This window comes from Tarenaya hassleriana, unplaced genomic scaffold, assembly GCF_000463585.1.
Source record: "Tarenaya hassleriana unplaced genomic scaffold, ASM46358v1 Cleome3, whole genome shotgun sequence".
In the NCBI taxonomy this organism is placed as follows: Eukaryota; Viridiplantae; Streptophyta; class Magnoliopsida; order Brassicales; family Cleomaceae; genus Tarenaya; species Tarenaya hassleriana.
The window spans coordinates 5,703,327-5,731,029 of NW_010966177.1; the positions used below are offsets into that span (position 1 = coordinate 5,703,327).

At 34.2% G+C, this 27,703-nt stretch overlaps 5 protein-coding genes across 13 annotated transcripts in view; 2 read left to right on the plus strand and 3 right to left on the minus strand.

Moving 5' to 3' along the window:
• The window catches only part of LOC104819588 (peptidyl-prolyl cis-trans isomerase CYP40), a 3,510-nt gene extending 1,813 nt beyond the window's left edge, over positions 1-1,697 (minus strand). For all 4 annotated transcript variants that reach the window (XM_010549731.2, XM_010549730.2, XM_010549732.2 and 1 more), the window contains exons 1-3: positions 1,412-1,697; positions 250-750; positions 86-173 (exon numbers count right to left, since the gene is read on the minus strand). In XM_010549731.2, coding sequence (XP_010548033.1) covers positions 86-173; positions 250-750; positions 1,412-1,582 — 760 coding nt within the window. In that variant the 5' untranslated portion in view covers positions 1,583-1,697. The remainder of the gene's footprint in view (positions 1-85; positions 174-249; positions 751-1,411) is intronic.
• Positions 1,698-5,670: 3,973 nt separating this feature from the next.
• LOC104819589 lies at positions 5,671-6,331 on the plus strand. Its single transcript, XM_010549733.2, has one exon. The coding sequence runs from the start codon at positions 5,806-5,808 to the stop codon at positions 6,028-6,030; it is 225 nt and encodes a 74-aa protein (XP_010548035.1). The 5' UTR covers positions 5,671-5,805; the 3' UTR covers positions 6,031-6,331.
• Positions 6,332-11,442: 5,111 nt separating this feature from the next.
• On the minus strand, positions 11,443-15,641 carry LOC104819592. The gene is made up of 9 exons (XM_010549734.2): positions 15,262-15,641; positions 14,594-14,794; positions 14,298-14,395; positions 13,595-13,664; positions 13,325-13,519; positions 12,979-13,235; positions 12,572-12,665; positions 12,232-12,442; positions 11,443-11,796 (listed from the first exon to the last, which is right to left on the minus strand). The coding sequence occupies exons 1-9, from the start codon at positions 15,466-15,468 to the stop codon at positions 11,597-11,599; spliced, it is 1,533 nt and encodes a 510-aa protein (XP_010548036.1). The 5' UTR covers positions 15,469-15,641; the 3' UTR covers positions 11,443-11,596.
• A 1,650-nt stretch (positions 15,642-17,291) lies between these two features.
• On the plus strand, positions 17,292-23,456 carry LOC104819594. 5 transcript variants are annotated; one of them, XM_010549738.1, is made up of 17 exons: positions 17,292-17,387; positions 17,493-17,723; positions 18,196-18,598; positions 18,709-18,886; positions 18,976-19,115; positions 19,411-20,149; positions 20,332-20,432; positions 20,598-20,742; positions 20,834-20,902; positions 21,030-21,075; positions 21,311-21,774; positions 22,140-22,219; positions 22,334-22,469; positions 22,680-22,872; positions 22,958-23,040; positions 23,119-23,266; positions 23,364-23,456. In XM_010549738.1, exons 2-16 carry the CDS (start codon positions 17,624-17,626, stop codon positions 23,236-23,238), a joined length of 2,997 nt encoding a protein of 998 aa, XP_010548040.1. In that variant the 5' UTR covers positions 17,292-17,387; positions 17,493-17,623; the 3' UTR covers positions 23,239-23,266; positions 23,364-23,456. The 5 variants fall into 5 exon arrangements, with proteins under 5 accessions (XP_010548040.1, XP_010548041.1, XP_010548042.1 ...); XM_010549739.1 differs by having other exon boundaries at positions 17,501-17,723; XM_010549740.1 differs by having other exon boundaries at positions 23,358-23,447.
• Positions 23,457-23,553: 97 nt separating this feature from the next.
• On the minus strand, positions 23,554-26,242 carry LOC104819593 (chaperone protein dnaJ 6-like). Of its 2 annotated transcripts, none has more exons than XM_010549735.2 (8): positions 25,998-26,242; positions 25,397-25,495; positions 25,193-25,294; positions 24,927-24,986; positions 24,724-24,830; positions 24,552-24,634; positions 23,972-24,065; positions 23,554-23,875 (listed from the first exon to the last, which is right to left on the minus strand). In XM_010549735.2, the coding sequence occupies exons 1-8, from the start codon at positions 26,103-26,105 to the stop codon at positions 23,665-23,667; spliced, it is 864 nt and encodes a 287-aa protein (XP_010548037.1). In that variant the 5' UTR covers positions 26,106-26,242; the 3' UTR covers positions 23,554-23,664. The 2 variants fall into 2 exon arrangements, with proteins under 2 accessions (XP_010548037.1, XP_010548038.1); XM_010549736.2 differs by having other exon boundaries at positions 23,978-24,065; positions 25,998-26,241.
• Positions 26,243-27,703: the final 1,461 nt, after the last annotated feature.

The window sequence follows — 27,703 nt, forward strand, 5'->3', positions numbered from 1 at the left end:
GCAACATAGACGGATGTATATACAAGAATTCTCTAAGCTTAAGCTGCCGAAAACAATATATATATAAGAAAAAGATATGGTAGACCTTCATCGATTCCATCCTTCTCCCAGCATATATCCAGATAGCGCAAAGCCTTGCGGTACTTTCTGAGAGCCGTCTTGTAGTCTTGTTTCTGAGGACAATGTTGTATCGAAATGGGTAAAATATATATAACGAAAACAGGTAATTAAAACAGTGAGGAATATTACTTTGAAGTGTTCATTTCCCCGTGCCTTGGTAGAATCCACAGCCTCCATCCACCATGATAACTCTGCTGGGCTTTCGTTTAGATCAGCAGGCCAATCAGGGTACACGTCACCGTCTTTAAAAAAGTTTGATATCCCATCATCTGCACCCTCGGAAATTTCCCCAGAGTCTTGAATCACAACATCCTGAGAGGGGCATTCCCTCTCGTCTGTAGTAACATGCTCAATTGCACGAACAACTCCCATTCCTTTGATAACCCTTCCAAACACGACATGTTTTCCATCCAGGTGAGAAGTACGGGTTGTTGTAATGAAAAACTGAGACCCGTTCGTGTTGGGCCCAGCATTGGCCATAGAGAGCATCCCCTTCCTCTCGTGTTTCAGTTCAAAGTTCTCGTCTTCAAATTTCAAGCCATAGATAGATTCACCTCCAGTACCATCCTGTGCTGATATATCTCCACCTTGAACCATAAACCCCTTGATAACACGATGAAATCGGTTCCCCTGCAATAATAGCAAAAGTCCTATTAACTGGTAAGTTCTATCTAAAAAGCAAAAGATATTAGAGGCAATAAAGTGGAAGTCTAGAACTACCTCATCAGCAAAATAACTACCACCATAAGCTTTCTAAATGTCATTTATCAACTATGCTTCCATAGTTTCCCTCTCTTTCAATTCAATATCATCTCCTACATCGAATCCTGAACATGTTCACCCACACATGGACCGATTACTTAGGCTTTTCAATAGGATGGGCTCCAATAAGATATCTCCAATGTATCAGATATCTCAAACAAATATAGACAATAATAAGCGCAATTTACCACTAACTTACAAAGTGATAGATACCGGATAACCATTACATCATGAACTAAAAGTAAAAGGACACATAACTAATGCAGAGTATACAAGATTATCTACTAAACCTCCAAAATCAATGGCAAGACTCAGCTCATGTGATAACCCATTACAGAGTTATATACTGCAACCCTAACCAGAGCTAAGATTCTAAGAAACGAACCCAGATATGATCGACCCATTAAGCCACTAACCCTAAATCACAGGAAAATCAGGAACTCATTTTCACATTCGAAGCAATGCAACCAAATCAGAGACACGTGTGTATATGCGTGTGTAGACATTGATTGATATGACAGGGAAGGACCTTATAGTGAAGAGGAACGCCGGTGTCGGGGCCAATGCCCTTCTCGCCGGTGCAAAGGGCTCGGAAGTTCTCGGCGGTCTTCGGAACGACGTCGTCGTAGAGCTCCACCACTATTCTCCCTTCAAGCTCACCTCCAATGGCGATGTCCATGAAGCACCTTGACCTACCCATCTTCTCTCTCACTGCGACTATCTCGATTCTCTCTCTGTAAGCAAATGCGTGTGTATATATGCATATCTATAGGGAGAATTCGAAGAGACGATAACGCGCGCGCGCACACGCAGGGCACGAGTGAGGAGTGAGAAAACCCTAGGTCCCATCTCTAATTAATTTCGGTTTTTTCGTGAAAAAATATTTAAATTTTTTTTATCACGTAAACAACAAACACATTCGCTAAAAATGAAATAAATATTAACAATAATGATCTATAATTTAAAGTTGTACGAAAAATTTTCTAATTAATTAAGTTCGTTTTTTATAATCATTCAGATATAAAAATAAAACATACCATTATTGTTAATTGTTCTCCAGTTTTTTTTATTTGAATATATTGATAGCTTAACCATTGGATGTTCCTGTCTCATTGGATAATTTAGTCTATTCGTAATCATTATAAAATTGGCATATGTGACTGTATCAATGAGAATTGCCATTTATGGGAATAATAGAAGTTTTAAAAAATGGCTAAGACATTTTCTGTGTATAAATATTTTTATTATCATGTTTTTTATTCTATAAAAACAAAACTTGTGCCGTTTTAATGTGTTCATTTTTTCTTTGTAAAATTAACTAAATAAGTCAATTGATCTTGTAATTTCATTGCTTGACTTTCACAAGAACTGTGAATTGAAAGCGGTCTATGTGGAAATTTTAAAAATTCATTGAATTTAACTAAACATATATATATATATATATATTATTCTTTAGGATTTACGGATTTAGGGTATAGATGTCAAATTGTATTGGGTTTGATGGGTTAATCCAATCCAATCCAATTATTTTTGTATTTGGATTACTATTTTTTGTTAAAAATATTTTATGAGTGGTTAACCCAAATAACTCATTAAAACATTCTGTTCTTTATTCTCCATTATAATTAGATATGATTATTCAATTCGGTTATTTTATTATTAACCAAATCGAACCAAATAACAGATTGATTATGAATTCATAAATTTAAAATAACGGAACTCGAACCGAAACGAACTAAATCGATTCAAATTTAATAAATATTTGATTATAAATTCTCAAAATCCGAAATAGTCGGATCCAAGTAGAACCAAACCGGTTCGAATTACTCGATTCAGATTCGCTTAGGATTGTAAAAACTCATTTTTCAAAAAATATTTCAGATTTTTTGTTTATTTATTACTTGATTCGGTTCGGATTCGTTTTCGGTTCGACTTGATTCGATTGGATTCAAATTCATTTCGATTCGATTGGATTCGGTTTGGTTCATTTATGTATGATTTCGGATTCAATTTAATTCGGTTCGTATTCGTTTTGGTTCGGATTCGCTATGAATTCAAATTCAGTTTGGTTCGTTTCGAATTCGGTACAAACCGAATTCGATTTGTACTAAAATTTATATACTTTTTATAAATAAAAAAACTATTTTGAAAATTTTAGAATATGTAATGTTAGTATAGAAAATGAAGTTTTCGTATCTAATTTTAATATTTTCTCATCAATTTTTAGAAAATTTAAAATTCTATATTATATTTTTTATTTTAAAATATTTAATTTTCGTTAATAAAATGAATATTCCACGGATTTAATTTAATTATTTTATATTCAATTTTTTATTTATACATATATATATATATAATTCGATTTTTAATTAATTAAACTAAAATAGATTATTTGGGTTTTATGAGTTAAACTCAACCCATTAAATTATTATTGTTAGATTGGTCCAATCCAACTTATTAATTAAACTAAACTAATTAGATTATATTTTAATGGGTTGGTTAATCCAAACTTGACCTGATCACTAATTTTGGGAAGAATAAGAAAGTGTATATATATATATATGTGTATAATCAAATTAGAATAATATATGCTATTCGTAACATCATTTTAGATATCGAAAGCACAGTTGCGCCCATCAATATCTATGGGACATATAACCTATTTGCAATAGTAAGGGTCTTCATTTCATTAATACTTATAAATTTGTCCTAAAGATTAACATAGCATTATCATTCTCCTAAACAATAGTATTCAATATAGCGTTACTATTTATGCGTGCAATATAGTAATTTCAACCACAATGCCCACCTCTACACTCGTACACATACTCCATTATATGTGTGTGCCATTTTAGACGATAGTAAGTGTCTTCATATATATATATATATATTTGATAATTTGAAAATTTACTAGATATTTAGCCCAATTATATCTTTTAAAAAATCAGAAAAATCTGAGTGAATATTTCTACACAAGTAAAAATTCGAATCGAGGTTGGAATTTTTTACTCCATCCCTTACCATTTGATTCACCCAAATTTGGATTCTATATATATATATAAAAGTTTTTTGTTAGTGACATTAGATGAAAAACATTATATATACACACACAGTATATATGCATATATATGCGTATGACGGTGTGTACACACATTGTCTGTAGTTACTATAACATGAATCGGAATGATTGTTGCGGCATGACCAATCTGTCCGCCCAATAATTGGTGTGTATGTGTGTGTATATATATATATATATATATGTATGAGAGGGAGAGAGATGCACTATAGTAATTTGAACAAATAAACTAATAACCGTATATACCCAGTAAGTAGTGGACAAGTGGTTGGAAGGTTGTTGCTCTCGGAGTTCCGGTCACCGGTTCGAATCCAGCTGCCGGGGAGGGAGGGGTGCATTTAGGGTGTTACTCTTTGGACCTTTAGATGTACTCTAAAGACTGCTCCAGAGCTGGGAGATGTAGTCGGATCGAAGGCACGGAGAACTTCCTAATTAATAAAAAAACTAATAACCGTATATATATATATGAGATAATTCTATTAAAAACTCTGTATAATTGCAATTCGTAATATTTATAATAATATCTAATTTTAATCTAATAAGAATATTATATTTTTATGCGTAGTTTTCATAATATATCTCAAACTGGAACTTATATATAAAAAATGTGGTGCATTTTGACGAAGATATATGAGATTATACAGACCTTTATATATAAAAAACGATATATTATGAGATTTGCGGCTATCTGTGTGTATAGAAAACATCATTTTTATGAGTGTGTGATTCGTCGTAATAAAAATAATATATTTCTGTTTGCTAATTAATTAAACAATGGGGTGTTTTACAATATGTAAAATATAATGGGTTTTAATATATATATATATATATATATGGTTATCACAAAACACATATATAACGTCTCAAGGAAGTAAGAGAATTAAATAAAGTCTTGTACGTATCTTGCCTCGTTGCAACACTTGTAGCGGTGGTCCGTTGAATAATGTGTTCATTTCTAGATTCACGTTTATAACACGTTTCTTAATTTTATGATCAAAGGTCCATTTGGATCTTGCGTTTTTTAATATGCACGAATTTTCCTATGTCTATTTCCCCACATTTTATTGCGCCTCATAATTCAACAACAAAAACAGCTAGGTCATATCAATTTTATTTTATAAAATAATTTCATTTCTGTTATGTTCATATAAATTCATTTAAATAAATAATAGCAGTGATTCGATACTACTCAGACCTATCTATATCCGTATACCATGTATAATCTATTCTACGCATATTTATATATTACTAATATATGTAATATGTATGCATTTCTCCAATTAGGGGGAATATTAATCTAAATTTTTACGCTTTTTTTGAGAGATATTATTGGATAAAAAATATGATAAAATTTTAAATTATTTAAAAAATATAGCGTATGTATTTATATATATACATATAATATTATTATATTTGTTATTCTTATCAGTCAAATATATATAAAACTAGGTTTTAATTATTCAAACCCTAGATAGATATTATGATTTTATCCAAACACACGCTCTTTGGATTTCGTTATTTCGATCATCATCATGAGAAACCCGGGTTTTATATATTCAAAGGCCAAATTAAAAAAAAAAGGAGTTTGTTTAAATATCTTTTCTTTTTATGATAAAAAATCATTCACTTTATTTACATACGAGATCTACAGGTTACTGAAATCGACCCCATTATACACACACACACATATATATATATATATATATGTATGTATATATATACACGCACACATACACAGAACACACACGTACTCTTTTTAGAGTTTGTGGATAATTATCTGAACAAGAACTGAAGGACATCATCCAAAACACAGAGAGAGAGAGAGAGAGAGAGAGAGATCTAGAGAGATGGTGATAAAGAGAATAGAATTCTGCATAGAGCTTCTGAAGATAGCGATGGAGTTCGTGGTGGTCGTGGCGGAGGCCATCGGAATCGTCCTTCAGCAGCATATCAGCAACCTTCCGCCGCCGTCGCCTCCGCCGCCGTTCCTCCGCCGTGGCCCTTACTCTTACTCCGCCGCCGCAGCAGCTCCTTCCTTTCCTTCCCCTTTCGTCATCGGCTTTCTTCCCTGAATTTTGTATATCCCTTTTTTGCCTTCTTCTGGGGCAATCCCTACATCTCTTATATCATCTAAAGTTTCGATCTTTAGATTGCCCATTTCGTAGTTATAGATGTAATTGCTGTGAATTAATTCTTCTTCTGTCCATTTTCTTCAGAAATCTACACACACACACACACACACATATATATATATATATGACATATCTTCTGTTTCGTATCTTTTGCGTTTGAATTCCACGAAAGCAGCAATCATCTTTTTCCTTTTTCCATGTTGATTTGTTTATATTTATATGTAATTGTTGTTAATTAATTCTTCTCCTATCCATTTTCTTCAGAAATTTATATGTGTATGCATATATATAGACGACATATCTTTTGTGTTTGAATTTCACGAAAGCAATCATCTTTTTTTTTTTTTCATGTTGATTTGTTTATATTTTTTTGAGAAAAATTTAACAAAAAAAAAAATAGGAAAATGGTTTGAAGACATTCGCCATGATTGGTCCCCCATTGGACAACTGTGTTATCTAAGGGGAGATGATGTTTTCAGGTGAAGTCAAATCAAATCAAGTCATTTTCTTCTTTAATTTTTTTAATTAAACGAGTAATTTAATCCGTAATTAATACCCTTTTAAACCATGATTAGTCCTAATCTTTTTTTTTTCCCCACCAACAACAAGTGTGTTCCTTGTTCTGTTCAGAGGCGAGAGGACCACATTGTGAACCCTGAACCCATTGTATGGGTAGTTGAATCTCCTCTAGTATTTTGTCATTTTTTTTTTCTTAAATAAACAAAACTATTTTGGCAGCAATGAAAATAACAAAATTTATATTTACCAAAGAAACGAAAATAACAAAATTCTTTTTAAATCATTCGAATTCGAATGTGAAAGATAACTCTATAACACGATTGAACATGAAAAAGATATGAATTTATATTTCCTCCACTTGTATTTACATTTTAAATCTTTTTCATTTTTAAGAAAATATATAAAAAAGTCACATATTCCTTTATTAAATAGTCAAAATATAATTAATATTCATTAAATTTTAATATTTATTTGAATTAGGTATTTTTAGTTAAGGATAAAATTAAAAATTATTTTAAAATTACTTAAAAAATCTAAAATGATATCTATTTGGTGACGAAAATTATTGTCTATCATGTCAATTATTAGGAAACAAAGAGAGTATTCTATTTTTATAAAACACTAAATTCATATTGCATTACCTAATTATCCCTAATAATATATCCATAAAGACGTTTAGAATTACTCATTTTTGTAACTAATTCAATTTGTAAATTCGCAAAAAGTTCGGATTCGTATTTTAATCATAAAACAAAAAATAATACGCCTTTGAATTTGAGGTTCAGTTATTTTAATAAATTTTAATGGATAATGGAGAATAGAGATTAGGTTCGATATAATTATCCAAACATTTTATGGGCATCCGAAATCTACCAAGACGAAATCCAATTCCAATATATTGAAATTCGAACAAAATCTTTCGAATTTAATTAATTCTAAAATCTCACACGAATTTCAACCTTGCGAGATAGTTAAAATAAAAAATATTGAAATTCATGAACCACAAACAATAAAAAAGGAAATTAAATTTAATAGAGACGATTAAAATGCATCACCATTAAATAAGATATCCCCTCCTTTTCATAATAATTAACGGTAGGGGTGGCCAATTCAGATTTCGGTTCGGGTTTGGTTCGGTTATATTCGGATTCGCTTATTTCGGTTATAAAAAATTATAACCAATCGGTTTTTATATAAACTTCGGTTCGGTTTAGTTTGGTTATTTTTTGGTTCGATTTCGGTAAAAAATTCATTTTTTCAAAGAAATTGTCGATTTTTTTCTCGGTTTTTTGGTTATTTTTTATTCGGTTCGGTTTCGGTTTTTTTGGATTTAAAAAAATCATAACCGTTCAGTTTTGATGTCGGGTTCGGTTCGGTTCGGCTCGGTTTGGTTATTCGGTTAATGACCGAAATGACCATTCTAATTGACGGTTCAACTTTTCATTAAGTTTATTAGAATTGGTTAGTTTTATTTAAAGATAAAATTAGAAATTATTTTAAAAAATTACCTATTTTTTTTTAAAATGACATCTATTTAGAAATATTTTTTTTTGTCCATAATGTCAACTCTTAAAAAACGGAGAGAGTGTAATAATATCAAAACTATCCAAATGTGAAAATTATATCTCACGCATGCCTAAAAACATAGGCGATAGGGGAAATCCCTAGGTGAGTTGGCAATGAGCATGGTCAACGTACCGAGAGGTTGAGGGTTCGATTCCTTATCCCCTCATCTATCGCCTGTCAGTTACGGTTGATTTACCTTCCACACGTGTGTTGCAGACTCGTGTATGTGGGCTTGAGTTTACTCGTCAGTGTGCCCGAAGAGTAGTAGTTGGGTTCCCAATGTATAAAAAAAACATAGGCGATAATGATCATGGGCGGACCCAATTGGAGAAGAATGGGGGCATATGCCCCCATTGGTTTGATTAAAAAATTATAATTCCTTTATGAAATTGATCACATTTTAACCAAATTTTATAAATGTTTCCATTGTAAATTATATTTATCACATACTAAATTTAATTTTGCCCCCACTTAGAATTTGTTCTAGGTCCGCTACTGATAATGATAACAAATACTAGTGAGAGAAGTGGTCATGACTTAATATTCAAAGCTTTATCCTTTGTTTGCACTATGTATAAATAATTCAATTGTTTAAAATATATCAAATAAATATTTAAAATTTTAATTTGATATAATTGATATCATAAATATTAAAATATTCAAAATTCATAGACCAAATGTTAAAATATACCTAAATTGATATCAAACTCATGAAATGGATATCAATTCCCAATTTTTTTATTTATGATATATGAATAATTTATACGAACAAAATCTCAAAAATAGCGTTGAACATTTTTAAATAATGACTTGTGTTACCGTAATATATATTCACAACAATTTGTAAAAATTATTTAATAATTCTTTCTATTTGATGACTAAAAATGAAAAATTATAAATGATTTTATAAATTACGCTACCAATTTAAAATATTGTAATATTTGAGATATTTAAAATATTAATTAGATAAATTAAATGGTTAGATATTTATTTGATATATTTAAAAATAGATATTTATAAATATTTTCAAAAAAAAGGAGGAAATCACATGAAATTTTGAATTTTTCAAAAGAAATGGGCCAACAACGGATTAGATTGATACGACAGAATGTATATATATATATATTAAAAACAATTAGATTGAAGAATATGTCAGATCCAACGGTTGATATTTAAGTTCGGTACCACACGGGAATCTTCGAATATAGTTGATAATTTCCTTTTTTTTTTGTTGGTTTTCTCATTAATTATGCAAGTTGCACTAATCCATTCCCACGTTATAATACATCTCTAGGACTATTATTGTTGTTGTAATCTGTTTTATAATAAAATAAATAAATAAAATTTTTAAAGAAAAAGAGAAAATATTTTCAAGAAAATATAAAAACATGACATTTTAACATTTTGTGAAAAGAACAAAAAAGTCTACATGTCAAACAAAAGGATAAAAATAAAAAAGGAAATTTAAAAAAAAAATGAAACATGGGATATGTCATAACTTGTATAACCCAACGGCGAATAATTTGTTAAAACTCATTTCGTCCATTAAATTAAATAATTTATACCTCTAATCTATTCCATCGTTAATTAACTATTTAAGTTAATAATGTGGTGCAACATAGACGGATGTATAAAACCTAAATATCTTTCGATTTTAGTTATAATTAAGTTGTTTTAATTAAAATTTAAACTTAATATGTCTATATTTTTTTATTTGAAAGTAATAAATCATAGAAAGATATGGAATAAAATTATTTTAATATTTTTGTAAAAATAACGAGTAGACATAACATTTAAACTATTCGATATTTTTAGTTACTTGTTAGTTCGCTTATAAATATAACCCAATTTCGTACCCAAAAAAAAATATAACCCAATTTATTTAATTTATGAACCAAAACGAATTGATTTCAAGACTAAGTCAAATACAACAAAAACATTTTGAAATACTAATTAATTTAATTAAAATATAATTAAAATAATGGTGGGCGATATCTAATGACAAGTTTAAAACTAAAATAAGCATAAATAAAGACAGACATGGTTGGCCATATATAGAAAACGATCGTTCCAAAAGAGGGTTTTGGCTTTAGCTAATGAAAGTGGACGTAACTGCGACCACGTACGGTCTTATCGTCGATATGGACACTCGACACACCATTATTATTTTTTGTTTATAAAAATAAACCCTAAAAGAATATATACACACACACACATATATTCATACCAGCAAAAGCACAATAATTCATTTTTAATCATATGATATAGTTTCTTTAAAAAACAGCATCGTGAATCCGTGTTTTGTTTTTGCTTTTATCTTCGATTTTTAAAAAATATATAATTATATTTTTTTGATAGTGTCGGTGGTAGATTTGAGTTGTAAGATAACCATAAATAGTAAATAAAAAAAAAACAAAAAAAAAAAAACGAAGGCAGATATAATTAATAGTAACAAATAGCCGTCTTGTATCTTTATTCTTCTTGTTTTTTTTTGTCGCATTAATTGTATCGTCTATAAATGTGAATGGATAAGGTGAAAAACGTGGGAGCTTATAAACTTTTTATGGTGAATGAATATTCATTTATTTATTTATTTATTATTAAGGATGATTAACGTCTCAGGCTTTCAATAACTGTCATTTCTGAGGAATTTTAATTTAATTTCAGTCTATTGGGCATGCCCCACTTCATAAATTACAGTCAAAATGCATGTATATATATATGTGTGTGTGTGTATATATATGTATTCCATTCGGAGCAACAATTAAAATTTCAACGGCTCTTGATGCATGATGACCTATTGACCAAATATTTTTTTTATCTGGGATATTTCATGTAAAAGAGCTAACTCGGAAATTACAATTTAGTTTCAAAATCTACACTTTTTCTCTGAAAAAATATATACAGATATATTATAAACAGCAAATCCGACTACCCCATATACTGAATATAATCACAAATTCTGATGAACATTTTACATGTATGTGTATATATACTATATCGAGGGAGAGGAAGAACAACCTTGTATTGTTTTATTTAGTTATAATCCAACAAAGAAAAAAACACTTAAAATTTCACAAAAAAATGATATCTGAAGCTTACATATTTGTTTTTTTATATATATATATATATAAAAGATCCATGAACCAACAAAACAGCTAAAAGAACTTCCAAGCAGAAAAAAACACAACTTTGGAAGCAACAAAGCCAAATTAAAAAAAAAAAAAAAACTACTAATCAAACTTCCAAAGAGGAAGCCATAGAAACAGAGCAAAGTTTGAAGGTTCTTTTTCTTTTTTTTTTTTTAAACCAAGGGCTAAGAAACGATATATCTACAAAAGGAAACGAGACAGAGATTCAAGATTGTGTGAAAGAGAGGAGAACCAGGAGGGAATACACACCGGAATCCGACTGATCGGTGTCAAGCGGAGGATGTCGAGGCAGACGATATCACGACATAAGATAAGTGTTGAAGCCCTTCCTGGATTTTCGTAACAGCCGTGGTTTTGTCTGAACGAAGACGTTCCTTGAAGCTGCTGCTTTTGTCCGGGACGAGGGTCGAATGTTCGTCCTTGGATTCGGCTGCCGCATGTATATATGCTTCTGTTACATCTGATATTCCTGTCGTAAGCAGCCGAAAAAAAATGGTGTTAGAAAAGCATCAACCTTTTTTTTTCCTTTTCCTAATGCTATGGAATTTCTAGTCACCGAGGTGAGTTTTGTTCAGATACTCGAAAGGGAGCAAGTCCGCATTTATCTTAAGCACCCTCACTCTACTAAAAATGCAGGCTTTTCCCGAGTCATTTTTTCCCTCGCTGTGAATCGTACGGGCTCCATTCATGTAAATGAACAAAGCCCGGGTGTGTTTTCGGGAATTTCTCCTCTTTCATAGTTAGTAGCCTTTATAGAAGGCATCTTTCTTTGAATGTCTATTAGAGCCAAGTGGAAAACACTATTCACATACGTTAAGAGACAGGCAACTGGCAAATAGGATTTCAATGTGAATTTCACAACACTTATAAGCTGAAAAAAAGTAGAGAGCAGATGTGGACCGACCTGTTATGAAACTGTCTGCAATGGCTTCAACATATCCGGTCATTGACTCGGTCTTGCCTCTGATCATTTTAGCTTTCTCAGTGGGATCCTCTGGCCACTCGATTTTTAAGGCCTCAGAGTCTTCATCCTCAACCTTGTTGGCGAGGGATATGATGGACTTACCCACGATAAGCAGATGAGTGACTGCAAAACAGCACATCTCCGACAGTCTCTGCAAGAATGAGATTCAATTTTTAGTAGTTGGATTCTGTTCTTTTACAGTAACGGAGTTTTAACAAAGCTGAAAATTTGAACATTGAAGGGGAAAGGTAGAAGAAAAAGGGAGAAATCCTTTTCGCACATGAACTCCTTCTGAGTGAAGAGAGTCAAGCCTGCCGCCAGTCCTCTGAATCATATCGTTGATGTTGTTTAGTCCAGCTAAGGTGTTTGTGAACCTGGAAAATGTCCATAAAAGTGAACTAATACTTGAAAAAGGAAGATATTTAATACACACAATGAGCTAATAAAATCATCAATCTCGGGTAAGGGAATCTTAAATATGTTTTTATCATAAAAAATCTCTGTCCTTCCCATTTCTAAGTACAGATCTAAATATAAGGATTGGAATTAGTTATCAATTTCAGGAGGATTATTGTCTCTTTCCCGAGGCTGGGAGAAGGTTTCCATGAGAAAGAACATGCTAAGAGTCTACAAAGACAAGTAAAATATAGATTCAATACACTAAAGAGGAATGATTTTAGGGATTACCCAGCAGCCATATTAGCAGCTTTGCTGACACTTGAGTCATGCAGATTCTTCATCTCATCCTCACCAGTTTCTGTTTGTGTCTCAATCTTCTTCCCTTTGTCAGATTCTGCGTTACTTCCACCAATTTCATCAGTGAAACTGAAAATTTGCTGGATCTGCTTAAGCTTTCCATCATACAGAGATTTCTGATCTGGTGACAGTTTAACCTTTCTCCGGTTGAACAACAGAGCATAGTGGCTTGACAATGACTCTAATTCCTGAAGACATTATGCATCAAGAATTGAGGGAAATTACAGTCAATCCGAGAGAAACAATGACAGGTTTCTTTCACCGATAAGTAGGTCACCTCCAGCTGTTCTGGACCTCCATAAATATAAAAGCACCGATCGAATGTCACTTCCTCATGTAGCTGATCCCCGCTGGCCAGGCTTTCCCTGTTCCTTGCAATGTCAATACCGGTCTCTGTGATCAATAAATCAATAGTCTCCTTGCCCACGTATTCGAGTACTTGCATTCCCTTAGCTGTTAATGCTTTTCCTGTCTGCAGAACAATAGCATAGACTAAGTGAAATTCATTAATACAGAACAGACAGAAGATGCTACAAACAACACAAACCTCCAGTAAAGACGGTGCAACAGATCCAGCTGTACGAGGCGAACCACCTTGCTGAATACTGTTTTCAAGTCTGCAAACAAACAATGAGCTGTCAAGAACTGAATCTTCCACACTAGCCATGAACGCAGCCCTCATCTGAGTGTGCAAATGGTATCTTGATCCTCATTCCAAGGGATTCAATCCGAAATGAGAAAACCCTAAAACCTCTGGGTAAGAATATATTTTGAAATTTCAGCAAATGATGCATCAAATGGCTTATAGTTTATATTCAAAAACACATATGGAGAGTCATAACCTAGCAATAGAGAACTGAAATAGAGAGCCAGTTTACCAGAAACCAACAACATAACTAGAACTAAACTGATTCTACTCATGAATTTGTATTGTCGGCCAATGATGGCAAGCCCAGACATTATTCTGTGTAGCAAATGACGCTGATCAACATTTGTTTCATTTTCATCAGTCTGTATTCTGTGTGTTCAGGCTTTCCTTCTCCAAAAAATCTAACATAGTTAGTTCTGTTACTTAAAATCCAATACTCCAACTGAAACGCTGCATTCCTCTTTTTCAACACAAAGTTAGTGCTCCAGTCCTGAATGATACTTGTCTTCGCAAAATAGATGCTACATATAATCTCTCTCCATAGACAAAATTTTCAAGGCAATTACGAACACCAGAAAACAAAGGAAAGAAAGTAACATACTTCTGCACCAAACTTGTGCCACCTTTCCACACATTTCCTAATGCCTGCCAGGCTCCGGAAGTGAAAGTCTCAACAGAATCATCAAGAACCTTCAAACCCTGCAGCACTAAGATATAAATGCTATGCAACTTGTAATGCGTAAACAAACGAGCAAAGCGAACTTGTGCCAAACATGAATTAGCAAAGAGAAGAAAATCTTGCAATGAGAAAAAGTGTATGGAATGGACAGAATGTCACATCTCCGATTTTATTACAACAAATAGTGTAACTTGTATATAAAAGTCAAGAAAACCTGCCTGGCTAAGGAGGGTATCTTCGCTTGCATTCTCCAGTTTATCCAGAGCAGACTTCCGTACCTTCTCCTTCTCATCATCACTATCCTGCCCCTTATTAGGTTCCTCAGTTTTCTCTTGCTCCTTGGTAGCTGATTCCGAGTCTTCCTCATCCTCTTGCAAATCTGCCATGCTTTTTGCCGCTTTCTCTGCCACTGCTGCAGCCTACAGGAGCAAAGCAGGGACTGTTATTCTCGAATGACCTCACAGCAACATTGCACTAGAATTAGTTTCCACGAAAATGGAAGAACAGAAGGTGCCCGGCCATTCTGATTCAGAATATTACAAACGTGGAGACAAAAATAAGTTCCCTAGAGCTGTTCAAGCATTTGATTATTTGCACAGTGACGGAGGATCTTTCAGTTATTAAAAAAATTCCTTTTAAAGCAGCTCATGTAAGTTAATCAAGAATCTATTGCTAATAAAGCAACTTTATGAAGCAAATATGTAACAGTTGTCAATTCCCACAAAATTTCGCTGTTCGCGCAAGCATATTTGATAAAACAAAAAAAATCAACAAACCTAGGTGCCGAATACCATAGACCTCAGATCCGGCACCCAGGAATTTCCAAAATGAAACCCTAATCCTAAAAATAGAAAAGATGGGGATCAATTAAGAGCTTGAATCACACATTACGAGAAATCTCCTCCGCAGCCTTTTGAAGATCCGACAGAACGGAGAAGGCGGAAAACCCCCAGCCCCAACCTCCGGAATTCTTCTGCGGCTCCTCCGACTCCACCGCCACCGCCGTTTTGTCCTTGTCGGATTCTTCTCCTCGAACGGGTTCTTCTTTGGGGGATGATTTATCCGCCCTGAGCGAAACTTTGTCTTCCTCCATTTCTCGTCGATCACAAAGAGATCAAAATAGAGATCTTCCCCCAAAATCGAGTGATTTGGGGATTTCGGAGGATCAGAAGAGAATTAGGGTTTTCAGAAAACGGAGAAAAAAGTGGGAATTGAAGCAATTTTTTTTTATTAAAAAAAGTTCAAACTGTATTTCAGTTAGGCTAGAGCTCTCGGAATTGACCGGAAAACTATGCTGAAACGTGCAGTTAAACGGCAAAAGCACCTCTCAGTTAAAACGCCGTCGTTTAATAACTCTTAATTTTTCTTTTCCCCCTCAAAAAATAGAATTTTTGAGTGCTTCAAAAAATATAAATATTGTGTTTTTCGCAGTTTTTAGATTTCAAAAAGTGAAAAAACCGACAATCAAATTTTTTGAAATTTAGGTCTTGAATGGTGGGAGTTTTTGGAGTTTTTAGAATCCAAAAACAAAAAAAAACAACATTCAAGTTTTTACAAAATTACTTTTTCTAAAAACTTGGAAAGCTATTTTAGCGAAAAAATCAATGAAAAACCAAAAGCTACTTTTTTGAGTTTTCAAATATTATAAAATCCAAAAGCCAAAAACCAAAAACTAAAAATCAAAATCCAAAAACTAAAACCAAAAACCCAAAATAAAAGCCATCTCTATTCAAAGCTTTAGTTTTTCTAAAAACCCGGAAATGAAAAAAAATCAACTAAAAACTAAAATCCACCTTTTTTTAGATTTATAAATTTTCATAATCCAAAAGCCAAAAACCAAAAACTAAAAATCAAAAACCAAAAACTAAAACCAAAAACCCAAAATAAAAACCAATACCGTTCAAAGCCAATATTTTTTTTTTATCAAACCATCTCATTTTGGTTTATGAATGGTATGAACATCTACATTTCAATTAAATATTTCCGGCCGTACCGAAAATTCATCTAATTTTTTACGTTACTTATGTCTTTGTATTTGCACGTAATTTGAATTCTATTTATTTCATATTTAGTCTAAAATCGAGGCATAATTTTTTTTAATATTTACAATTTTATAAATAAAAAATGTTATGCTTGATTGAAATGTTACACAAGGCTTTGCCAACACTGTGAGTGTGAATGACGGATTCAAGAATGAAGAGGAAACCACTTATTAAGGCTTTATTTTATATAGGGTCCCATACAAATTTCTTTTATATAGGGTCCCATAAACCTAAAATTTACCTTAAAATAAAATAAATAAAAACCCTAAAGAAATTGTATAATCCATAGTCAACCACACATTAATAAGATTTCGCGATAAAATTTTATCTCTAAATGCATTGCGTAATACATGGAATAATACGAGAAAAAGAAACTCTATAATTTTTTTCGTTTAATTTAGTATTTTTGTATTAGAACATTATTATATGTTACACGTGAAAATCAAGGGATTCAATTCTGATCTAATAAATATCTCAAATATTAAAATATTTTAAATTGATATTTTAAATATTAAAATTATGAAAATTGATATTCTAATTTATGAAATCAATTGTAATTTTTAACTCGGTTTTTATGATAATTTTTAATTAAAAAACAAATCGAAATTAAATTAATTGCTATCAATTTCATAAAATTAATTATAAATTTAAAATATTTTAATCTTTAAAATATTAATTTAAAATATTAATTTAAAATATTTTAATATTTAAGATATTGATTAAATTAATTAAAATTTTATATATTTATTTAGTATTGATTGATTTTCCTTATATTTTAAAATAAACTCGATGGACAAAACTGTGATGTAACCTGAAAAAAAATATATATATATATATATAACGGGAAAAGAAAGAAGACCTGTGTATACGCGTATGTATAACCAAAACGGCACCGTTCACTCTTCCCTCGGCCTCTGGCCACCGTCTCTGCGGACTCGGCCAAATAGTTGGGAGAATCCATTCATGGCCGGTCAGTACCTCTGATCCAAAATTTCAACGATCTTGAGGCGGCGAATCCAACTTCTCAATCTTCGCATTCGTCGATTTTCAATTTTGATTTGACTAGCTCTTGTAGAGTTGTAGGGTTTTCGGGAATTCCCCTCGTCCTCTCGGAGAAGCTGAATTGGTTCGAATTGCGTAAGGATTGAATTGGAAGAGGAGTAAGAGGAGGACGTAGAGGAACGAGAGAGAGAAATAAAGAAGACGATGAAGGCGATGAAGACGATACAGGATCTGATCGAGGAGGCTAAAGTACGGACTGTGTGGTGGGGCTTGTGCGTTTTCTTCGTCACTTACTTCTTGACCCGTAAGTTCGTTCCGAGCTTTTCCGTACATATTTCCCATTGTCCGTATTGTGTTTGATTTTGCTGTTTGGTGCTTCTTTGGGTTCCTGGTTCTTGTTCTAGGTAGAGAGTTCCTGTAGGAATTATCAGAATGTTGTTGTTTTCGATTCGCTATTTTCGGTACGCCATGTTCCGGGTATTTGTTGAATTTGTAGCTATAACATTGTACACCTCTGGTTTATCTCCTTAACTAGGTTGAAATCAAGACCATTTATGATAATTTCTCCACTTGGCTAAGAACAGAGGAACAAAACAGTGCTAGTTTCTCTCTGGCTTTGATTTGTGTGCATTAGATGGGACATTGTTTTTGGGTTTTGTCTTCCCTATTCTAAATTATTGTTGCTTAATGTTGTCTTGTGATTCTTATGTACTTGATTGAACTAATCTCTTGCGATTAGTTTTTGTTTCTAAATGTTTTTGTACTTTTTGACACAGATACGAGTACGTCTATGTGGATGAATTTACCAATGGCAATCCTCATTGTTTGTGGTCTACGGATTTTGTCTAATGAGGTTGAGTTCCACTGGAAAGTTAAGCCAGCTCCCAGTAAAAGTCGTTTGTCTTATCTCGTGAACAAGCAGATACCGTTGAATGATCCACGTCTTTCTTGTGCACTGCCTCCTCCAATGTGGAAAAAGAAGATCGACTCTCCAGTAGTTGAAGCTGCAATAAATGAGTTTGTCGATAAAATCCTAAAGGATTTTGTGGTAGATTTGTGGTACTCTGAAATTTCCCAGGATCAGGAGGCGCCTGAACTGATTCGCGCAGTTATCATGGATGCCCTTGGTGAATTATCTGTAAGAGTAAAAGAGATAAATATCGTTGACTTGCTAACCAGGTGCCATTTTAATCCCCGTTTCACTTGTCGCCTTTTTCAATTCTTCTCATACAAAAAGCTTCTTAGGAACTTTATTTGAGGATGATGAAAAGCAGTGTCTAATGCTTCAGGGACATAGTCGATTTGATTGGCAATCATTTGGAACTTTTTAGACGAAACCAAGCTGCTATAGGCATTGATGTTATGAAGACGTTGTCATCAGAGGAGAGAAATGAAAGATTGAAATACCATCTTACGGCTTCTGGGGAACTTTATCCCGCGCTCGTGTCTACAGAGTGTGAGTACAAGGTGTGAAGGGAGAGTTCAGATGATAAATAGATTGGCTTTTCTGCCTGTGCTTTTATTGCATTATGTGTAAGTGTTGTCTTATCCTGCAGGTTCTTCAACAGATAGTGGCTGGGATATTATCTGTGGTTCTCAGGCCACGGGAAGCTCAGTGCCCTCTCGTTCGAACAATTGCTAGAGAGATTGTTACTTGCTTGGTACTTCAACCTCTTTTGAATTTAGTGTGCCCCGAGTAAGTTCTTTGACCATCTCCATCTTCCAGGTTAATAGTATTTGGTACCGATGTCTAGCTTTTAGTCTTTTCCTTGATCCAATTCCCCTTGCATGGGTATATTGCAAACCAAATAGGGATAATAGATTATCCCCATATCTGGCAGTTTAAAAATCTTAACTTATAAGAATTACTACCGAGATTTAAGTGGCGGAAGTTAGTTTCCTGGTTTCCTCAGTGCTAGATATTTTGTTCAAACTGTTTATTTTCAGTTTTTCCTAGGAATATGTGTGAAATATTTTTCTCTCTGCACCAGGCGTATTAATGAGGTGATTGAAATCGTTATCAACATTATCAAAGAGGGAGACTTTCAGCAGCTTTCGGGGGAAGCACAGAGTGTTGGATCTGCCTCAATGAACAGTTCATCATTTGATAATCAAGCGAAGAACATGAATTCTGCGAAATTTGATGAGCAGACAAAGTCATCTCCAGACTATGAAAAGTATCAATTGACCATACATCCACATTCTGCTGAATGGGCTCGTGTGCTCGAGGCAGCAACGCAAAGGAGAACAGAGGTTCTTGCTCCTGAAAACCTAGAAAACATGTGGGCAAAAGGAAGAAACTATAAGAAGAAAGATTACAAAAAATCTTTAAAACAGAAAGATCATGCCTCTATGTCTCGAACTTCTACTGGATCTGAAGGGAAAGCAATTGCACGGTTACCCCCAAGATCAAGTGTTGATAATCAGTTACATGTCAGACAAGCGCAATTGGCGGAGGATTTTAATAAATCATCTTCTTTCGAAGGGAACAGCTGCATTTATGAGGATGATCCTGCTTCTGATGGAAGCAAAATTAGGCTTAAAAGATCCAACAGTACTTCTGATCTTAAAGGGCATCGTGAAACAACGCAGGGACATGAGGGGTCTACTATCACAGAGTTCTTCACCACAGATTTTGTCAACCACAATGAAAAATACACTAGTGATAAAAAATCTCCAAACATCTTTCTTCACAAAGAGGGACAACATTCTCCAAAGCTCAAATGTCAGGTATGCTCAGGTCTTTAAATTATCTTCAGATTTAGATATCAAGATAAGTTAATGTTAGTTGGTTTATTTTTGTAAATACATATGGAATGCATCTTCTTTATGGCGCGTGGAACTAAAAATACTACCCTTTTTGTTGAGGAGTTTTCAGAGAGCTATTATCTAACATGTATGTGTGGTTGCAGGTTCGTGGTGCTTATTTCGAGAAACTGGGATCAAAATCATTCGCAGTATACTCTATTGCAGTGTCAGATGCAGAAAACAGAACTTGGTTTGTTAAGAGAAGGTTATATACTAATCAATTCTGGTAGCAGTAATATCAGATCAGTGCATCGTTGAAATAAAGTCTAGTTACTTAATCAGACATGTCCACTAACTTTTGATTTTGACTTTGTAAAAGGCACTAGATTACTGTTGCTGAATCTGTGTTACTTTCTTTTCATCCTTCCAGATACCGTAATTTTGAGCGGCTGCATCGTCAGCTCAAAGATATCCCAAACTACAATTTACATTTGCCTCCTAAGCGAATATTCTCATCAAGCACTGAGGATGCTTTTGTTCATCAGCGTTGTATTCAGCTAGACAAATATCTGCAAGTATGTTACCGTCCCTTGGCAGCCCTTGAAGGATATTTACCAGTGGCATACTTTTTGAATGATAATTTACTATTATTTGGTGTTCCTGCAGGATCTATTGTCTATAGCTAATGTAGCTGAACAGCATGAAGTTTGGGATTTTCTGAGCATTTCTTCGAAGGTGAGCACCTAGCTAGAATTTGGTGAACTGTTCTGACGCTTTTATCAACTGTGTAGTTGTTATTTGATGACATTACTTTCTCTTCCTTTTGGCCTGAGGATCTAATAATCGTGTTTTCCTTCTGAAGAATTATTCTTTTGGGAAGTCTTCATCAGTGATGAAAACACTAGCAGGTAATTATTTTCCTCTGGTTGAGAGAATTTTAGCTATTTATAAAATTTCTACCCGAGCTGTCATAAGTTTTTTCTCCCTTTTATCCCCCTTGAACACCTGTCTCATTTTTTGCTTTCTGCAGTAGAACTATTCTCTGTTTTGTCTATGTCCAGGATTCTGTACATTGAAATCAATGTTGTGTGGTTGCTTTGCTCTACGTTTTCTGTACTAAGTTTATCTCTTGGAAATGAACAGTTAATGTTGATGATGCAATGGATGACATTGTGCGTCAGTTCAAAGGGGTTTCAGATGGCCTTATGCGGAAAGTTGTAGGTTCTCAGCTTGAAGAAAGTGCTTCTGTCCCTGCCCGACACCTCTCCTTGAGTGTACATGACCTAAGCAGTCATCTTCCTAGGCAAATTACATCAGAATCAGTGAACAGCACATCCGATACAGATGATGTTGATAAACTTGGAGATAGCACTCATGCGGAAAGTAGATTTGATTTAGGAGCTAATGGGTGGCACTCAGATAACGAAGTGAACTCTAAGAATTTCCCACCAAGGGTGGTAAGGCGCCTTGGAGGACCCGAGAAGAAGTCACGTTCAGAGAAGGAAAACGATTTTGAGGTTAAAGCTGAACAGAGGGGCTCTCTTGACTTGCAGCTTGCCGATCCTTTGACAGCCTTGATCCACAATCCTACTGGCATGCCGCCTGAGGTACAACATATTAGGCCTGGAATCTCCCTTTTGTATTCCACACAATCTTAGGGGATCGTGCTTTTATCACTTTCTTTATTTTTCCGATGGGATCTGTATGAGCCTTGCCTGGATTTGCCATGTTAGCATGCAGTGCTGAACCTGCACTTGAGGGCTTAACCAGGAGACATCCCTTAAGTTTTGAATTGAGTTTATTTTGAAAGCAAAACTTGATCGATTAACCTAAATCTTTGTTATGTAATGTGGTTGTTTTTGTTCTCAGTCTGGTTAGGTTGTACCAATTCACATTTTGCTTCTTCCAATTTGGATTCATACATGCATATATACATACATACTTAAACTTAATCCTTTGTTTTGGAATGCAGTGGACGCCACCCAATGTCAGTGTGCCAATACTTAACCTAGTCGATAAGGTGTTTCAGTTGAATAGAAGAGGTTGGTTAAGGTGAGATGACTTTCGAGATTTTTTCTGGCCCTCTTTTTTGTTCAGCACCACGCCGCCACATTTCAGAACAATCTTAATTTTCCGTTTTTTTTTTAATCTTTGATATTTCCCCAGGAGACAAGTTTTCTGGATATCAAAACAAATATTACAGTTGGTTATGGAAGATGCTGTTGATGACTTGCTCCTGGGGCAGATCTGTTGGCTCAGGAATGAAGACACAATCGCCAAAGGGATCCGCTGGGTTCAAGATGTGAGAACCGAGTTTTCCTTATCTTGTTGAGATTATGTGGACAGAAGAATCTTCCCCTATTCATCATCTTAGAGTCACCCTCATATTTGACTGAAACTATCATTTGCGTTGATCCTCTCAGGAGGGCTAGAGAGAAGTTTAATAGGACTAGTTGAGGGTTGTTGCCTTAATTCTCTCCGTCACAAACTCTATTGTTTGCAATTTCTCCAGATTCTTTGGCCAAACGGCGTCTTCTTCACCCGAGTTGGCGATGCTCAGAGCAAATCCGATGAAAATGACCATGATCAGAAACCGTTCCAAATCGCCGGCCAATTCAGCGGTCTAAAGGAAACGAAACCCAGCTCATTTGAGCAGCAACTGGAGAGTGCCCGGAGAGCCAGTGACATAAAGAAATTTCTCTTTGGTGAGTACTGGATTCCCGTCTCGAGTAATTGAACAACATCTGGAGTTAAACTTTAACTCACTGAAACATCGGGTGGCGAAATCAGATGGAGCCCCGACGGCGTTGGTGGGATTAGTAGGGCCCAAGCAGTACAGGAGATGCGCCCGAGACATCTTCTATTTCACCCAGGTTTCGGACTCTTACAATCTTTTCATTTAGCTGAATTCAGGGTTGTGGTCTGAACCAATGATCTTGAATCTATGGCAGTCGAGTGTATGCATGAAGCAAGTCACATACTCCATACTCGAACTGCTACTCAGATCTGTCCTCCCCGAGCTGGACGACCTCCTCAGAGACATAAGGGAGAAATCTGACATGGAATCCTGAGTGGAAATTGTTTATATCTATGGAGAAGGTAGGTAATATATATATATATGATTTTTGAACCCTTTTTTTTTATAACCAGAAGACCACAAAAAAAAAAACTGAACCTTGAAACTTGAAAGTTTCAGCTCCCTGTTAGGATGCGGGATGGATGGAGGGGTAATGTCTCCTTTGCAAGTAGAGCGGCGTTGATCATGAATATTACATCAAGGTAGTGCCACTACTTCTACATTCTTTAGTTCCCTCTTTTCTTGTTTATTTGCTTGTTTTTTTTTGGTAAAAACACGAAATGCTTGTACAGAATTAGGACATAAGGCAGATGTATTTTAACTTTTAAATCATACAGATTATACAAAGTTTCTCCAAAGAAACATTCTTCCTGAGCACAAACACAGACTCTTAAAGCAAGAAAGCATCATCCTTCCTCATTTACTTCCTTTTAGACTTCTTGTTGGAAGCTCTCTGGCTCACAACTTTCCTCTGGGCAGCTTCAAATTCTTCTTCTGTGGGTTCAGATTCTTCAGCGTTTCCGCCATACCTCGAGACCATCGATGAAAACATCGACTCGAATCTGTCTTTCCTTTCATTCCTCCGCTGCGAAATCAACGAGTATAGATCTTTCTCCGAACCCTTTGACGATCTACAAAAAAGAAAAACAAGTCAGGCTCATCATCATCTCCTTTTCTGGGAAGAAGAGTTTCCTTTTCGTGTGCATTTGCAGATGGAGAGGCTTTACTCCTGCCTTCTCTTCCTCAAGGGGCTTGTAGGAGGTTTCATTTCGGAAATCTGCTTTGCCCATTTCTCGTACGCTTTCGTTGATTTAACTTCTCCTGCATACGTGTATACACAACCGATTTTACAAAAATCTACACTTTGTTACCATGAATGCCATAACTCAAGGCTAGATGAAACAGACGAGCAATGCTGAAATTTGAGCAATTAGCCTTTTTTCCCCCCTTTTTAGATCCTTCTATATAATAGCCAACGCCACAAAACTGAATCAACCAAAGAATAGGGTAGTCTTCTAGAAACAAACAATATGCTAGACTAGGACTTAGACTAGAACTAGTACTCCGATCACTGATTTCATAAGCAACTACAGAGCACAGAAAGAACTGAACTTAAAAAAAAAAAATACGCCTACAGGAAAGAGCAAACATACCCATCTGCTTAACTGAACCTGCATGCCACTAATTCCATAGAAAATTAAAAATCATACAAATGTGATCATAAAAGAGATTCCTCTCCACAGCTCAGAGAAACCTTACTTATGACTTATGAGGTATATGGTTCTAGTGAAAACTGAGAGAGCCTACCTGCAGCAATTGCTTCATCAAGAATATCTTTGAATCGGTGAGAATCAAGCTTGGGATCAGAGCACAGCATTGAGCAGAAAAGCCTGAAAGGTAAACAATATAATATATACATAAGAGCCTTACAACATTACAACAACGATAAAACGAAGAGACGATTATGATGATGTGTTACCTGTTCATTTTACCCTTGAACTTCTTGAACAACTCGATCAAATCTTTCTTCTCTGATTCAGAACCTCTGTAGTTGGCCTCGAACTCTTCTATATCTGCCTCAGTGACCTTAAAACAGTAGAGCATATACGTTATCAATTGGGAAAAGCATGGCACGGACATAGATCCAATTCCAAATCTTTTTTCAATTCTCTGCAGCATTACCTTCTTGTACATAGCCTGGAAGAACTCTCGCAAGTTATCAACGACATCCCCAGAAAGGTCCTGGTGAATGTAAAGACAGGCGTGTTAATAAGGAAATGTCTCTGTACCGAAAAGAAGTTAACACTTTGAACAATTCAACAAAATAAGGTGAGAATCAATTAGTGATAATTCCAAGAAGATAATTAGAGCCCAGAAAGTATTAAGCTTAAGAGATAGATTCCTTGTACTAAAATCACAGGAACAAGAAGAAGAGGAAAGTAACAAACAGCGTCATCAACTGAGCCGGTTCGATCATAGACCGCCTTTTTCTCTTCGTCACCAAGAATCGATATCACTTTTTGCAGCTGCTGAAACTTCTCCTTAGCTTCCTGCAACAAAAAATTGAAAAATTCATTATTAAATGAGATAGGCCTATTGAAGATTTTAAGAAGTGAAAACCTTAAAGGATGGAAAAAAGAAAAAGAGTTTACCTTATCATCAGGATTTTTATCGGGATGTAGCCGTAATGCCAATTTATGATATGCTTTCCTTATCTCCTGCTGTGAAGCAGTTCTTTCAACACCAAGAACCTACAACAGAGAGCGCCATTCCACAGTTTCATTGCTAAGACAAGGCATTTGTAAGCAATCTAGAGAATTAATGGCATCACTTTTTGCAATTCAAATCAATCCTAAACCAACGACCTAATCAAACGGCTAAGAATCATCATGGACCTTTGAAAAATTTACCAGAATTGATATGCAACAAAGGCAATGCCCAGAAGGGAATTTCAAATTCTATTACATCAAGGCAACTGAAACAGACATGATCATCACAAACAAGCAACTTTTTTCCCCCGAAACATGAAAATGACAAAAGAAAACTATACTTTGCCACTGATTACTGTCGTGCAAGTGGTGAATGTAGATATATACGACACAAACCGAAAACTATGCAGAACCTTGAACCCAGACTGAAACCGAGAAAACGGGACGCGGAACCCTAAATTACGACAGAGAAATAGTTTGATCGGAACGACAAGGCAATGAATGACACAAACTGGACAAAACCCGATCTGCTTCGATCCATTACCTCGTACAGACTTCTCTCGTTGGATTGAGCATCGCTGTCCGTCCCAATCGTTTCTTCCTCTTCTGCTGCCTCTTTGGCCGAAGCCCTAGATTTCTTGGACCTGCCCATCTAAACCCTAATACGACGAAACAGACCTATTCGTCGGTTGCCCCGAGGAGGAGGAGAAGAATGAAAAATTGATGCTTTATGCGGAGAGTTTTTGGGCTCCAATTTTCTTTCCCGCCATATCTGTCTCTCTTTCTGCACATTTTCGCGCCGGAGGGTTTCCCTGTGGATCTGTGACATCAAAATAATAATAATAATAATAATTACAATTCTAGAATTAAATTAATATAAAATATGTATTTTATTAAATAAATATCAATTGGAAGACGTAAATTTCGTTTAACACATTTATTTTTTAACGAAGTTTTTACGAGACCAAATCGAAAATATTTTTGGTTTTAGTGTACATATTCTTCCTAAACTTGACAAAACGAAAACCAGACTGAAAAAACAAATAATAATAATAAGAAATTGAATATTAACTCCTAAATTTTGCAAAGAACAAATAGAAGATTGAATCGGAATTTTCAGACATCCCAAAAGAAAAACAAATCTATATGGACCTGAAACAAACCGGATTAAATAATCATGGATTATAGAAATAAATAAATTGGAATATTTTAGGATGAGTATAAATCAATGTTTACAAAACCGAACCGGACCGACCGGTCGAACCGCAACGCGGATGCATAACCGGTTTCCTAAGAGTAAACCGGTTCGACAGCGTAGAGCCTCGGCTCCTAAAAACATTTCATACACTAGAAAAGCCCAGTAATAATATTACCCAAAAGCCCAAGAACCGAGTCACTTCTAGTGGATTTTAGCTTATATCTGTTTTCTTAAATTAAATAGTTGTCAATACATCTAAAAAAATAAAATCTTTATTATTAAAATAGAAGTTACAATATTATATATTTAAATTTCATTTTTTTTTGGATTTAATAAATAAAAATTATCTACTAAACATTTTAAGCTTTACAAAAATGTTTGAATCTCATATAAGATTATATCAGAATGTCAAAACACAATATTTCCAACTTTAGCTTTGACTGTACTTTTTTTTTTGCCATTTATAAAATTACTAGAAATTTAAAAACAAAAAATTAAACATAGATGCAGCACAACAATTGTTATTGAAAATTTCAATATAATCACTAATGTTAAAAATTATAGTGTATAGCCAAGTCTAATGTTATTGAAAATTATCTAGGATACTAATTTATGACTAAAACTTATATGAAATTAACTTAAGATAGTTTTTACCAAAAAAAATAATTTAAGATAATGGAGATGTGGTTTAGTAATTAACGATTTAAACTAATCTCATTGGGTTGGTTACATATACATTATAAAAACAATACACCTAAAATATTTTTCTAATGAAAAGTTTACTAGTTTGTTTATTTTATTTGCAAACCATTATATGTACCTCTTCTATTGTGAAAATAAACATCGCAGCAAAATTCTAGAGAAAAAATAAATAAATGTTTCAATATAAATAACAATATGGCGTCCTCCTAATAATTTTATATAATGTTGAATTCTTAGTAAATATACCACATGGCACATCGATACAAAACATTTTTTTTGTGAACCCAAAATGATGTCACTATATTCCTTTGGTTTTTGACTATTATACAATCACAGGGAAAAAAATATAT